Source organism: Thamnophis elegans, chromosome 2, assembly GCF_009769535.1.
Source record: "Thamnophis elegans isolate rThaEle1 chromosome 2, rThaEle1.pri, whole genome shotgun sequence".
In the NCBI taxonomy this organism is placed as follows: Eukaryota; Metazoa; Chordata; class Lepidosauria; order Squamata; family Colubridae; genus Thamnophis; species Thamnophis elegans.
In genome coordinates this window covers 74,917,207-74,930,057 of record NC_045542.1, presented here as the reverse complement: position 1 = coordinate 74,930,057, position 12,851 = coordinate 74,917,207, and the positions used below count along the sequence as shown (strand labels likewise).

General features: G+C 38.9%; 1 protein-coding gene across 1 annotated transcript in view; it reads right to left on the bottom strand.

The window, feature by feature from the left end:
- Nucleotides 1-5,315: 5,315 nt before the first annotated feature.
- IL12B (interleukin 12B) overlaps nucleotides 5,316-12,851 on the bottom strand; it is a 29,314-nt gene continuing 21,778 nt past the window's right edge. The window contains exons 7-10 of the mRNA XM_032239040.1: nucleotides 9,059-9,110; nucleotides 8,710-8,837; nucleotides 8,435-8,486; nucleotides 5,316-5,321 (exon numbers count right to left, since the gene is read on the bottom strand). Coding sequence (XP_032094931.1) covers nucleotides 5,316-5,321; nucleotides 8,435-8,486; nucleotides 8,710-8,837; nucleotides 9,059-9,110 — 238 coding nt within the window. The remainder of the gene's footprint in view (nucleotides 5,322-8,434; nucleotides 8,487-8,709; nucleotides 8,838-9,058; nucleotides 9,111-12,851) is intronic.

Genomic DNA, 12,851 nt, shown 5'->3' with positions numbered 1-12,851 from the left:
ACAGTTTTAGTACCTGCTAAAGACTTCCTGCATTAGCAGCCTTAGTATAGCTATTCCTTCAGTACAAGAAAGTTAGAATAATGCAATATTCCAATATTGAGTGATTTTGTAGCTAGAATATACTATAAATCATGTAAATAAGGTGGTATTGTTAGAACATTGCATTGGTTTTATTTAAAATAGCTTGTACAAGTGTACCAGTGTACCTCTTCAAGTTGGAATAACAATGGCTATCATTTATGTAGAAAAATATCTTAGCATAAAATTTCTGATGGAGCCCATCTCATTATTGATGCTATGCAAGTTCAGTGAAGATTAAGTATGATTCAGATTTAAATGTGCTGGATTTTTCCCCCCGGGGGTACGTTTTAAAAGGGGTCTGTCAAGGTACAAAATAGGTAGATGCCTTTTCGTTATATGTTCATAAAATTCCAGAGATAATTTAATGATCTTCATAACGATGATGAACACTGGGTAGTATATGAAAAATTTATAGAAGAAAGAAGCATAGAGGAGCTGAGACTTGTCAGTGAATCATTTTTGCTTTTATTTTCAGAATCTTCAAGCAATAGTTTCATGTCTTGGTGACTTTTGAGAAGAATATGTACTGAATCTAACAGACAAACTGAATAATCAGTGAGAAATATTTTATTCTGCCCATATATCCTAAAATAATGTTAGTAGATATGACTGCTTCTTTTGCTGTGTGCACATATTTTGAACAAAGCTTAGATTGAGCCACAATTGTAACAGCTGGAGAGTAGGTCCTATCTATTGGGAGGCTAGCTCACCAGATGCAAATTTTGATTATACCAAACCAAAATGAATTAGGTTAAATTTAATTTGTTGATCAGTAGAAAATAACTTTTTAACATTAGCAATTAAAAATCTAGAAAATAGTTTTAACAGATACATATTTGTCTTCATATCACGAATAGCACTTCCTGATTTGCAGTCAAGTCTTCTTTCATTGTTCTTAGAAAAGAAAAAGAAATCATTACTCTAATATCATTGAAGATATTCTTCAATGATATTCATCTCTTTCAGCCTATCATTTGCAATATTGAGAAGAAACGCTTTATTTACATGACTTCATATTTTGTTCTCTTAACATGCTCATTTATGGCCAAAAAAGCCAACACAGTTCTAGGCTACATAAACAGAGGGATAGGATCAAGATCACGTGAAGTGTTAATACCACTTTATAATGCCTTGGTAAGGCCACACTTGGAATACTTCATTCAGTTTTGGTTGCCACAATGTAGAAAAGATTGGAGACTCTAGAAAGGGTGCAGAGAAAAGCAACAAAGATGATTAGGGGACTGGAGACTAAAACATATGAAGAACGGTTGCAGGAACTGGGTATGTCTAGTTTAACGAAAAGAAGGACTAGGGGAGACATGATAGCAGTGTTCCAATATCTCAGGGGTTGCCACAAAAAAGAGGGAGTCAAACTATTCTCCAAGGCACCTGAGGGTAGAACAAGAAGCAATGGGTGGAAACTAATCAAAGAGAGAAGCAACTTAGAACTGAGGAGAAATTTCCCGACAGTTAGAACAATTAATCAGTGGAACAGCTTGCCTCCAGAAGTTATGAATGTCCCAACACTGGAAGTCTTTAAGAAGATATTGGATAGCCATTTGTCTGAAACAGTATAGGGTTTCCTGCCTAGGCAGGGGGTTGGACTAGAAGACATCCAAGGTCCCTTCAACTCTGCTATTGTATTGTATTGTATTGTATTGTATTGTATTGTATTGTATTGTATTGTATTGTATTGTATTGTATTGTAGTATTGCATTGCATTGCATTGCATTGCATTGCATTGCATTGTATTGTATTGTATTGTACTGTATATTTTAGTGCTCTAAGAGATAGTTTGCTGTTTATATAGGAACCTCAGTCTTAGTGTGGAAGATTTGCACTTGCCCTCCAAAGTAATTTCAGTCTTGCCTGAGATCCATCTGATAGCATCCTTAGTTACATACAGTAGGCATGACTACAGTGAAAGAATGGAACAATATTTTATGGAGCAGCAATACTTTATGTGTAAATATTTAGATTACAAAAGATTTTCCCCAGGCTCTGGGCAGATTCTGCCCAAGATTTAAGTATATCTTAGATACTTGCTTAAAGTTGGGCCTACAAGGAATGGACCCAGTAAGATTTCAATTGCCCTCAGCTGTGGGTCCATCAAAGGATCAAAATTGTTCCCATTTCATAATTTGTTCAATTAAAGGACAGTCTGTCTGTCACAATGTAAGTTTGAAGCAGGAATGGGTTGCTGCTGGCATTACTGCTGGTTCGGTGCGCATGCAATTTGGCATGTGCTCACTTCGCTCACACATGTGAGCTAATGTGTAGGGAGCCGAGGTGGTGCAGTGGTTAGGGTGCAGTACTGAAGGCCACTACAGCTGACTGTTATCTGCAGTTCAGCGGTTCTAATCTCACTGGCTCAAGGTTAACTCAGCCTTCCATCCTTCCGAGGTGGGTAAAATGAGGACCCAGACTGTGGGGGCGATATGCTGACTCTGTAAACTGCTTAGAGAGGGCTGAAAGCCCTATGAAGCGGTATATAAGTCTAACTGCTATTGCTATTGCTATGTGCATGCACAGTTGCCCATAAATAGGCCTGTGCATGCACAGAACATTAAAAAATGAAAAAAAAAGGACATGCCAACTGGGCAACCAGTTTGGAGGCGTGGCAGGCCTGGGTCGCTGCTGGTTCTGGCAACCCAGGCCAGCAAACCACTACCAGTTCAGCCGAACCAGTCCGAACCAGTAGGAGCCCACCTCTGGTTTGAAGGCCTAGAGATGTTTCCAGTTTGCAGAATTTTAAAGTTACCTAAATGTGTTCCCAAACTAATTCATAAAAAGGGAATTGTTACAACAAAGGTATGAAACACAAGTACTGAATTTATTTATTTTTGTGCTTCTCTAAAAAATTTGTATTGGACATCATTTATCTAGGGTTAGCTTTACAGTCAGAACAATATACATACCTCTTTTAGAAGTGTATTCAGATGAAGGTCTTTCCTCTATATATTTTATTTTCTGGTCTGGGTAAATAAAATAATGAATAAAGCATTACAATGTGCAGTAAAAGAAATTTTAATGTGCTAGTATCATAAAATAGCATTTGTAAAATCCAATATTATCTTTGGAACACATACCATAAGTTAATTAAACAATAAGATTGATGGTTAAGGTAATCAAGGCAGAAGCTACAGTGGCCTGCCCTCAATCACCATGAATGACTCCACCATTGAGACACATCAAAAACTTTTGAAAACATTTCTGCCTGTGGCAGAACCAGATCAAACAAAATATATATTATACAGCAAACTTGTTATAAAACTTTTGCTGGTTCATATTAAAGGCCTCTCCAGTCCAATATCCTTTTACTAATGGTGCCCAACTGAATGCCTATTAGAGGAGCAGAAGTAAAATCTTATTTCCATTTGGCTGTAATTTTTAATTCAGGTATAAGTTTACAAACTACTTTAAAATTAGGTACGTGATAAATGTAGTGATGACATTGCATCATGTCTTAATTAATTCTCCCACTATATTTATTAAATTTAATACAATATAATGAATGAAAGCCATCCACTAGCCACAAGATAATTCCATAGATGTAAACATGATTGGAAGCATATTCTTGTATATTTTCTTGATTCATAAAAACCATTTATGAATTAGGCAAGGAAAATCAATTTTATCTGAGTAGAAGAATAGCATAGTATATAATGTTAAAAATCAGTAAGCACACCAGCAGAGTCTACCTCCTCTGAAAATGTGGGCCTATAGAAGAAAGGCTGTTTCTACCTCATGTTTGGTTAAAACAATGGATAATTCATTTTGTCCAAGAGTCTCTGAATATAAGAAAATGGCTGAAGAGCATTGTAAGTTGAAAGCTTCCATTGCATAAATCTGAATTAACTACTTCAGAATCTATGTAAAAGTTGTGGAATATATTTTAGTGAACATCTTTAAAGAATTGGTTAACAACAGGACCTGGTTGAAGTAAAATGTGTTGTGAAGCATATTTTAATAGAACTTCACATAGGATGAGAAGCTCATCATTTTCACCTTCATAAGGAAGTAAATAGGCATGCACATTGTGGCAGCATTTCCTTTGATATACTGATGGATTCTAATACGAAATTCCCAGGTAATCTCTCCTCATTATTTTCCCCCCTCACTCCATAAGTCAAAGTTCTAGGTTGTTTTGGTTCCATCCCTATTTCCTTTCAGATCAATCTCATGGGATTCCCTATTCATCAGCAGCAGGAGCTGCACCTTTTTTTCTTCTTTGCTTCAGAAACAAACAATGTGAGCAGCCAAGGTCTACAAGTTTATAATGCTGCCTAGAATACTGGGTTTTGCATGTTGTTGGTCAGCTGAAGGAGAGGGTGGGACTGTTGGCTGACGGACGTAGTTAGGTTCTCAGTAGCCAGAAGACAAGGAGTCTTTGAAACCAGGCCAAGGATGCTTGCAAGGGTTTGGATTAGTTCTATCAGTACATGTATGGTGACAGATTTCCTCAGATCTTATTCCAAATGATCTATTGGCTATCAACAAACTCTATGAACTGTTCATTGAGTTCTTGCTAACCAACACCTGAGTTTATTGTACATCAAACCATTGGTGTCACAGCCTAGATTGAACTCCTTTGTGCAGCTTGTTAGGGATTTGGGAAAACTCTCTGTGTTTATCCTTCAATCACAATTGGTGCTCAGCTTCAAAGGCTAAAAAAATTGAATGAAGAATAAGCATTGTGTTTCTTTTCACGACTTATACTTGCACAGATTATTTTGGTAAGAGCAGAGCTTCGTCATAAGATTTTCAAACATATATTGTTAGCTCCACACAAATTCTTGTGCAAAACAAAACAAAACAAAAAAACATTTTCTCTTTTTTGGCAAATGAGTTACTTTTATGATAAATGGGTCACTTTTAACTGAACTGTTTGATATTTAAATAAAAGTTGACTTTATATCGTGATAGGTCATTACAAACTATGGCACTATGTAAACACTAATGGTTATTTATTTATATAATTCAAGAAATTGCTGACAATTATGAATATCAGTTATTCCTCCCTTTGTATTTAGAAGCTATATCTATTACAAAATGTACTATAGAGGGATATTGCAGGATATAAAAATATGGAGTATAATGGTAAGGGTGATGAGGCAAAATTAACTCTTGCTCCATCTGCCAAATCCAGCAAGAATCACCCTCTTCCCACAACTACAATTCTCCCTTGAAAGAGAAGCTTCCTTCCTAAAAAAAATGTATTTTCCTTCACAGCTCTAAATCTGTGAAGAACATGAAGAAGAAATATAAAAATCTTACATGCTGATACCGAGTACTTCTCCAACGTTTTCAGCAGGACTTTTCTCAGACTCACTTGGAGGAACCAGAGACAGAATTTGGGGCCTGTGTTCAGAGTAAGGAGGAGGAACCAGATATTGGGATTCAACTCCACAAACTTTTCTCATTTGTTCTTATATCTGGATTGGTGGGAGGCCATACTTAAAAAATCAGGAAGACATTAGGATGCCTGACCCAGCTGCAGAATAAATTCTGAGGGAATGAAGATTCTTTCTGATTCGTTCCAATCCTGCCTCTTGTCCCACAGAGATTGAAATTGTATATTGAACCACTCTTAACATTGCAGTACTTTAAATACACATGATCATTAAGCAAACCACACTGTTGTTAAGAATGTACAATGGGCATTTTTGCCATTTTCTGCTGAAAAACAGCAAAAAAAGAGAATTGCAAATATGATCGTGTGACTGTAGAAACAGTTGCCAAGTGCCCAAAATGCAATCATGTGACCACAGGATGGGTGGTATCAATCAAAACTTTGAGAGGAGGTTGTAAATAGCAATCTATCATAACTTCAAACAGTCAATAAATAATTAGTCATAATTTCAGGACTACCTGTAGCAAATGGTGACAGAAAAGTTTCACCTCTACTGAGTAATTTCCAGTTTAGCTTATAGCCAGCACAATACCAATTAATCCTTGTATTCAGATCAGAGCAAACACACATTGCACTTGATGATTTGATGTTTGTTTATTAAATCGAAACAAACATCACAACAATAAACTGGCAAAAAACAGAGAAGATGCAGGGAAAAAAGTAGGGGTAGACAAAGACACAAACAACATACACATCTATATCTATTCAAGTGACAGAACTTTCCTGAAACAACATGCTGACTAATTAACATGAAGACTTCCAAAGGAGTGGTCTTTCTAGCAGATTTAACCCTTTTAGGTACAGTAGCAGAAGAGAGCTGGAAAATAGCACTCCAATGACCCTTCCTCTATCCTGCACCGTTAAAAAAGCAATTGGTGGTTGGGTATGATATATCCAATATTACCTGGTGAAATGAAATGCACAATTTTAGACTCAAGTAATCCTACACTTTATTAGTTTGAATTGGGAAATAGACAAAAATTGTATGTCAGAATTGTGCACCATTTCTCTTGCTATGAAATAAGTGTTCTCGTTCTGGGTGGACTTGGGGGAATCTAGGTAGTACTAAATTCAAAATGGCTTATGGAATGTCAGAATGGCATCGTCTACAACCAAATTTAGACAAGTCTGCACGTATTAGATTGATAAATGTTTAAACCACTGATGGTGAACCTTTGAGATGCCAAGTGTCCAAACTGAAAGGTGTACATGTGTATGCATGAATATGAATGGACATGCACATGTGTGGACATTTGCATGCATGGACATGCATGCACACATGCATGAAGATATGTAGCAGAGACCCAAAGACCAGTTGTCCGGTGGGAAGTAGGGCATCCCAACACAGGCAGCCCGGGAAGAGGTTTTTTCTTTTGTGAGCTTTTGTTTCATCGTTTGCAGGGAAGCAGAAGCTCACGAAAGAGACACCATGGAGATCTGACCTGGGGCAACAGCGCGCATGATAGCAGAGTGGGCTCTGCATGCCACCTCTGGCACACACGCCATAGGTTCACCATCACAGGTTTAAACCCTTGTTAATGTGTCAGGCTGGAACTGGAAAGTTTCTAGTTAACCTTCAGTCATGAAAACTCATGGAGTGGTTTGAAGTCAATCATAGTCTCTCTTTGCTTCGCTTATTTTCCAAAGTTGTTGCTGTGAGAATAAAATGAGACCAGCATGTATGCCACATTGTATGTGGGTGGGTGTTTATGTGCCTCTACATCACACAAATGCCTGGTCTACACCCAGAAATATTCTTGGCAGCTTTATCAGAAATGCTTTGCCATTGTCTCCGTTCTATGGCTGAGAGCTGGTGATTGGCCTAAAGTAACCCAGCTAAGGTCATGCCTAAAGTGGGACTGGAACTCATACCTCCCAATTTCTAGCCTGGTGCCTTATCCACAACATCAGACTAGATCTCTAAACTACCTTGTGATATCTCCTGAAAGGCTTTAGTTTCTCTATTGTAAAAGAAAAAAGAAAGCAAAGAAGACGAAGTAAGATTTTAAAAAACTGAACAAGCAACTATTGTTTTTTAAAAAAACATTTTTAAAGGAAGAGAAACCTAAGGTGCGGCATATTTTCCTAACAAAATTGGAAATGACATTTGCTTCTTCAGTTAGCCATCTCATCAGTGGTGGGTTTCAATTTATTTTACTACCGGTTTGCTCGTGCACTCATGCAATGCTTCTGTGTGGAAGCATCTAGGCAGGTGGGCGAAGCCTTCCACTGCTGCCACTACTGGTTCACCCGATCTGGGGTGAACTGGCAGAAGCCCACCTCTGCATCTCATCACTGCCAAATACAACATTTTTCAACTGTAAATATGAAATAAACAACTAGTATTATGCTGTCTGCTCTAAGATCGAAACAGTTTGTAGCTTGTTATTTATTGCTGTTATAATTGTAATCAACCAGAATAGCAAGTTAGCCAACTTTGGAAGATTTAAAAAGTTATGCACAGAAAGATATGGAAAGGAAGGAAAATTATATAAGAAAAAAAATGCTAAAACATAAATCATGCCTAAATATTTGAATGAGTGTAATTACTGAACTGAACTGAGTATAAATTTTACAAATAATACTATCCAAATGGAAACCAATAAATAATACCAGGAAAAGAAAAAAAACAAAAACTACAAAACATAAATTATAAAATAAATTTGAACACCTTAATGTAGCCCTTCAAAGTTTCAGTATGTAGAATATGAGCAAACATTTAAAGAAGAGTAGTTGATAAGCTATTAAAGAGTGAATTCCACAGGGATCTACTTAGTTTAAGTTAGCTTCTCTGTCTATCACAAAAAAAAGGACAGGACAGGATTGGAGAGGAAAAGCTAAAGGAGGACTGATAAATGCCAAGAAGGGAGATAGACAACTCAGTTGAGGTTTAGTTCCCCTCATGTGACCACAACATTTTTTTCTAAGCAAGGGACTTACCTTTGATTCACATGATCCTTGGCGGACTATTTTGATCTTGTTTTCACTCAACCTAAAAGAAAGAAGAGAATTTGACCTCAGATTCATGTGGGACATTCAATGGCCAGAGCGGGAAGAAAGTGTTGTCCCACAGGATCTCTAAAGGTCTTGACGGAAGAGATTTCAGGGAGAGCTCTCTCTGGACTTCTCTTGGGTTTTGGACCCATTCATCTGAGCAGCATGAGCCTCCAGAGGCCACCTTCTCATCCAAGCAGACACAGATCTCAAGAGCTAACCTTTTGGCAATGCAGAAAGCACATTTATTGGGGTAGGTGACACCATCACTGCCACAGATGGGAGCTGACCCCAACATGCATTTATCAGGAAGGCCTTTGAGTTCCACCATGACCTGGCTGCACTCATCCTGTGAAAAGAAAGACAAGGGTTTCCTCCGGGTTCCTTTTCCAAGTGGGAGGGAGGCTGATCCTTGGCATTATCAGGATTTGGGGAACAAGTTCTGAACTGGGAATATGGTGAATGACTTTCCTGCCTTCCTGTGCTTCCATGATCAAGACCCACATCAAGGATTGGCGAAACCCGAGAAGGAGGAGAAGTGAGCTTAGTCACTTTTCCAGTGTTATTTACCTTGACATCACACACTCCTATGTGCAGTATCTTAACTTTTTTCCCACTTTCCCTTTAGAAACAGGAAAGAAGAAAAGGTGAGGGGTTAGGCAACCTGTGTCTGAGACAAACTGCCCTAAGATTCGGGCAGCAGGGAAATGCAGTAGTTGGCCCATGAGCTACCACTTGCTTGGGATGATGTGCCATTGAGTTCCAAGTAGGAAGTGACTCACCTCCTAGCTTTGCAGAGTTCACATATGTTTTTATAAGTCACTCTTGGTTCGCAACTTGGGAGTCCTCCTGGACCCACAGCTGTCTTTCTTTCTTTTTTTTTTTTTAAATATATTTTATTCATTTTCACATTCCATTTTACAATCACTTATATACAGAGTATTTGCTATAAGAAGAAAATAAAAAATAAAAAAAATAAAAAAATAAAATAAAAAGAAAACACAACTCATCATTCACAACCCCACCTGACACTTCCATCCTCCATACACCCCATCTACCCCCTCCAACTTTCCTTTCCTCCCTCTAACGCTCCCCTCCTACTTCCCTTTCCCCTCAAACCTTCCTTCTCCCCTTACTCCCAACACACCCTCCTTGCATTCCCCTTACTCCTTCCTTACTCCTCCCTCCTCTTTCCCTCTACCTCCCTCCTTGGTGTATTCCTTTATTCAAGTGTTGTTTATTATAATCTGATAAAAAGTAAAATAAACCAAGGAAAAAAATTTTTTAAAGAAAGAAAAGAGTAAAAAAAAAAAGGAGAAAAAAAAGAACAACCGTATATAAGTGCATTCTTGTTCTTATTGAGACTATGTTAACACCCACCCACCCACCCCCCAAAAATCCCCATCCCTACTCCTCCCGACTTCCCAGGGCCCACACCTGTCACTGCCTTCTATCTAAAGTATCTTATATTCATATGGATTAAAAATAAAAATAATATATTAAAGGAAAAAAAAAACCAAAAAAAAAAAAAGAGAGAAAAGGACAAAGAAAAAAAGAAAAAAAAAGAAACTCTTTGTGTTAAGCTCAGCCCCCCATCTTTATCTATGCTTAAATAGTGTAAATCATTCTATCTATATTTTATTCTCGTCTCTTGCTTCTTTGTTATTTACCCCGACCTCCTGTAGACTCTCCCGTTCCTCTTCCTTAACCTTGTATTCAGATAAACATTTATCCAAATTTGTAAAATAATTTCACCAAGCTTTCCCTTCTAATAAAAATTAGATAGCATAGATCATTCCACATATTCAAATAATACTTTCAACAAAAATCCGTTTACCTTCCGTTTTAAAATTATCTCATCCAGCTTTCCCTTCTAACAGAATTTAAACAACATAAATCATTCTGCATTCATTTTACATATATACATTCAGTATCACCCCACCAATATACGTAAATCATTCCGCATACATTTTACCCTCATCCCTTGCTTCTCTAATATTTGCCACTATCAAATTTATGCAAGCATTAGTTTAGAATCTAGCTCAAAATAATTAGTTTCAACAAGAATCAGTTTACCTTCTATTTTAAAATAATCTCTTCAAACTTTCCCTTCTAACAAGATTTAAACAGCATAAATCATTCTGCATGCATTTTACATATATACATTCAGTATCACCCCACCAATAAGTTCCCCTTTTTCTGCTGGAGAGAGGTCGCAAACCCCCATTCAATCCACAACTTTGGTGAATATTTTAGAATGTCTAAATCCTCAAACTCCGCTTTTCTGCTTCTCCGAGGGAGGGGGAGCTACCTCCTCCATCTTGCAGCCATGTGGTCTGTTGCTTGCCTTCTCCTTCGGCTTGTCTCTCCTCTTTTCCAAGTGAATCAGGAAGTCCCGCCTTCAAAGTCTTGTAATAGAAATCTCGAGCCTCCGAAACAGAATTAAGACGAAGTTTTTGATTCTCAAATGTGACCGTAATACCGGCTGGGGCCTCCCATCTATATTGAATCTGTTGATTTCTAAGCTCTTTAGTTAAGAAGGTATAGTCCCTTCTTGCCTTTAACATCTGGAAAGGTATTTCTTTGAAGACAATCAAGTTCTGGCCATCAATTCTCAAACTATTATTGTAAAATTTTTGCACGATCGCGTTTCTGGATTCTTTTGTGGAGAAATATATAATTATGTCCCTTGGGAGCTGTCGCTGTTCCGCTACCAACGAATTCTGGCGATAGATTTTCCGAATCTGCCAATCAAGGTTAAGTCCCGGGCTTCCCACCGCATGGCTGAGGGCTTCAACAAAGGTCTGTTTCAAATTCTCTCGCTCCTTTTCGCGGAATCCTCTGACTCTTATTGCGAATGCCTTCTTATTAAAGTTTATCATAACGAGCTGTTCCTGAGTGTCTCTAATTTTTTGTTGTAAAATTTGAATATTAGTAGTCAAATTAGAATTAGCCTCCTCCAAACTTTCCAATTTATTCTCTATTTCAGCGGTATAATCTGACAGGGCAGACACGGCTGCAAATGTATTCGCCTTCATTTGGTCAATTTTAGACTTTAAATCACCATATAGCTCCAATACAAATTCCTTAATTTCTTGTTTAAAATCATTAAAGATTTGAAAAAAAAATTCCTGTGTTAAGAATTCTCCAGTAGAGGGCGTAGGAGACAAGGGCTGCGATTCCAGTATAGATTCTTTAGATTCCTTCACAGATTCTTTAGGCACATTTGTAGAGAGACGCTTCGATTTTGACCTGGGTGCCATTATAAATCAACAAATAAACAGTGCTTTCGCTCCCCTCTGTTTCCAAAAAAAACAAAAAAAAATTATTTTGTTAAGGAGCGGTCTGCAGTAAGGTAAAACCGGCTACGTACATCCCCTATCCGTCACCAACGGAGAGAAATCGCCATTTTGAAGTCCGTTTAAACAAAGAAGCCTCTAAGATGAATGGTGCTGGTATTTAAGATAGTAATAAAAGCATAAATCTCACAGGAGTGGGACCCGTCCGTATTAATCCTAGCTTCAAACAACTTTGCTTTGTCCTGGGGGGGGGGGGGGGTCGCCTGTCTGGGGCTGCAAAAAAAGGCAGCTGAGAAGAACTGGCTGGAGATAAAAGCTCCGCTCATGCTGGATCTAATCTCTGTCCACAGCCAAAAAAAAAGGAGAAGGCTGTGAATTACGAATAGACCCTAGCACACAGAGCTACTTCCTGCCCCTTTCTTAGCCAAAAAGGGGTGATATCTATGATCTTAATTAGATATACAGACCAGATCTCTGAGAGGAGCTCGGTTGAGCTCTCCTCGGCAACAGGCTCCGCCCCCCGGATCTCCCCACACTGTCTTTCGACCATCATTTGTCGGCTGTGACCAGGGGGGCATTTGCCCAGGTTCGCCTGGTCTGCCAGCTGCGACCCTACCTGAACCGGGAGGCCCTCGCAACAGTCACTCAAGCCCTTGTGATCTCTAGGCTGGAATACTGCAATGTGCTCTACATGGGGCTGCCCTTGAAGTGCATTCGGCGACTGCAGTTAGTCCAGAATGCAGCCGCGCGAGTGATAGTGGGTGCGCCACGGTTCGCCCACATAACACCTATCCTCCGCGAGCTGCACTGGCTACCTGTTGATCTCCGGGTGCGCTTCAGGGTATTACTTACCACCTATAAAGCCCTCCATGGTAGTGGATCTGAGTACTTGAGAGACCGCCTCCCTCCGACCAATTAGATCGCACAGATTGGGCCTCCTCCGAATTCCATCAATGCCGACTGGCGACTACGCAGAGGAGAGCCTTTTCAGTAGCAGCTCCGACCCTGTGGAACGACCTCCCTGTCGAGATTCGCACCCTCACCACCGTCCAGACCTTCCGCAC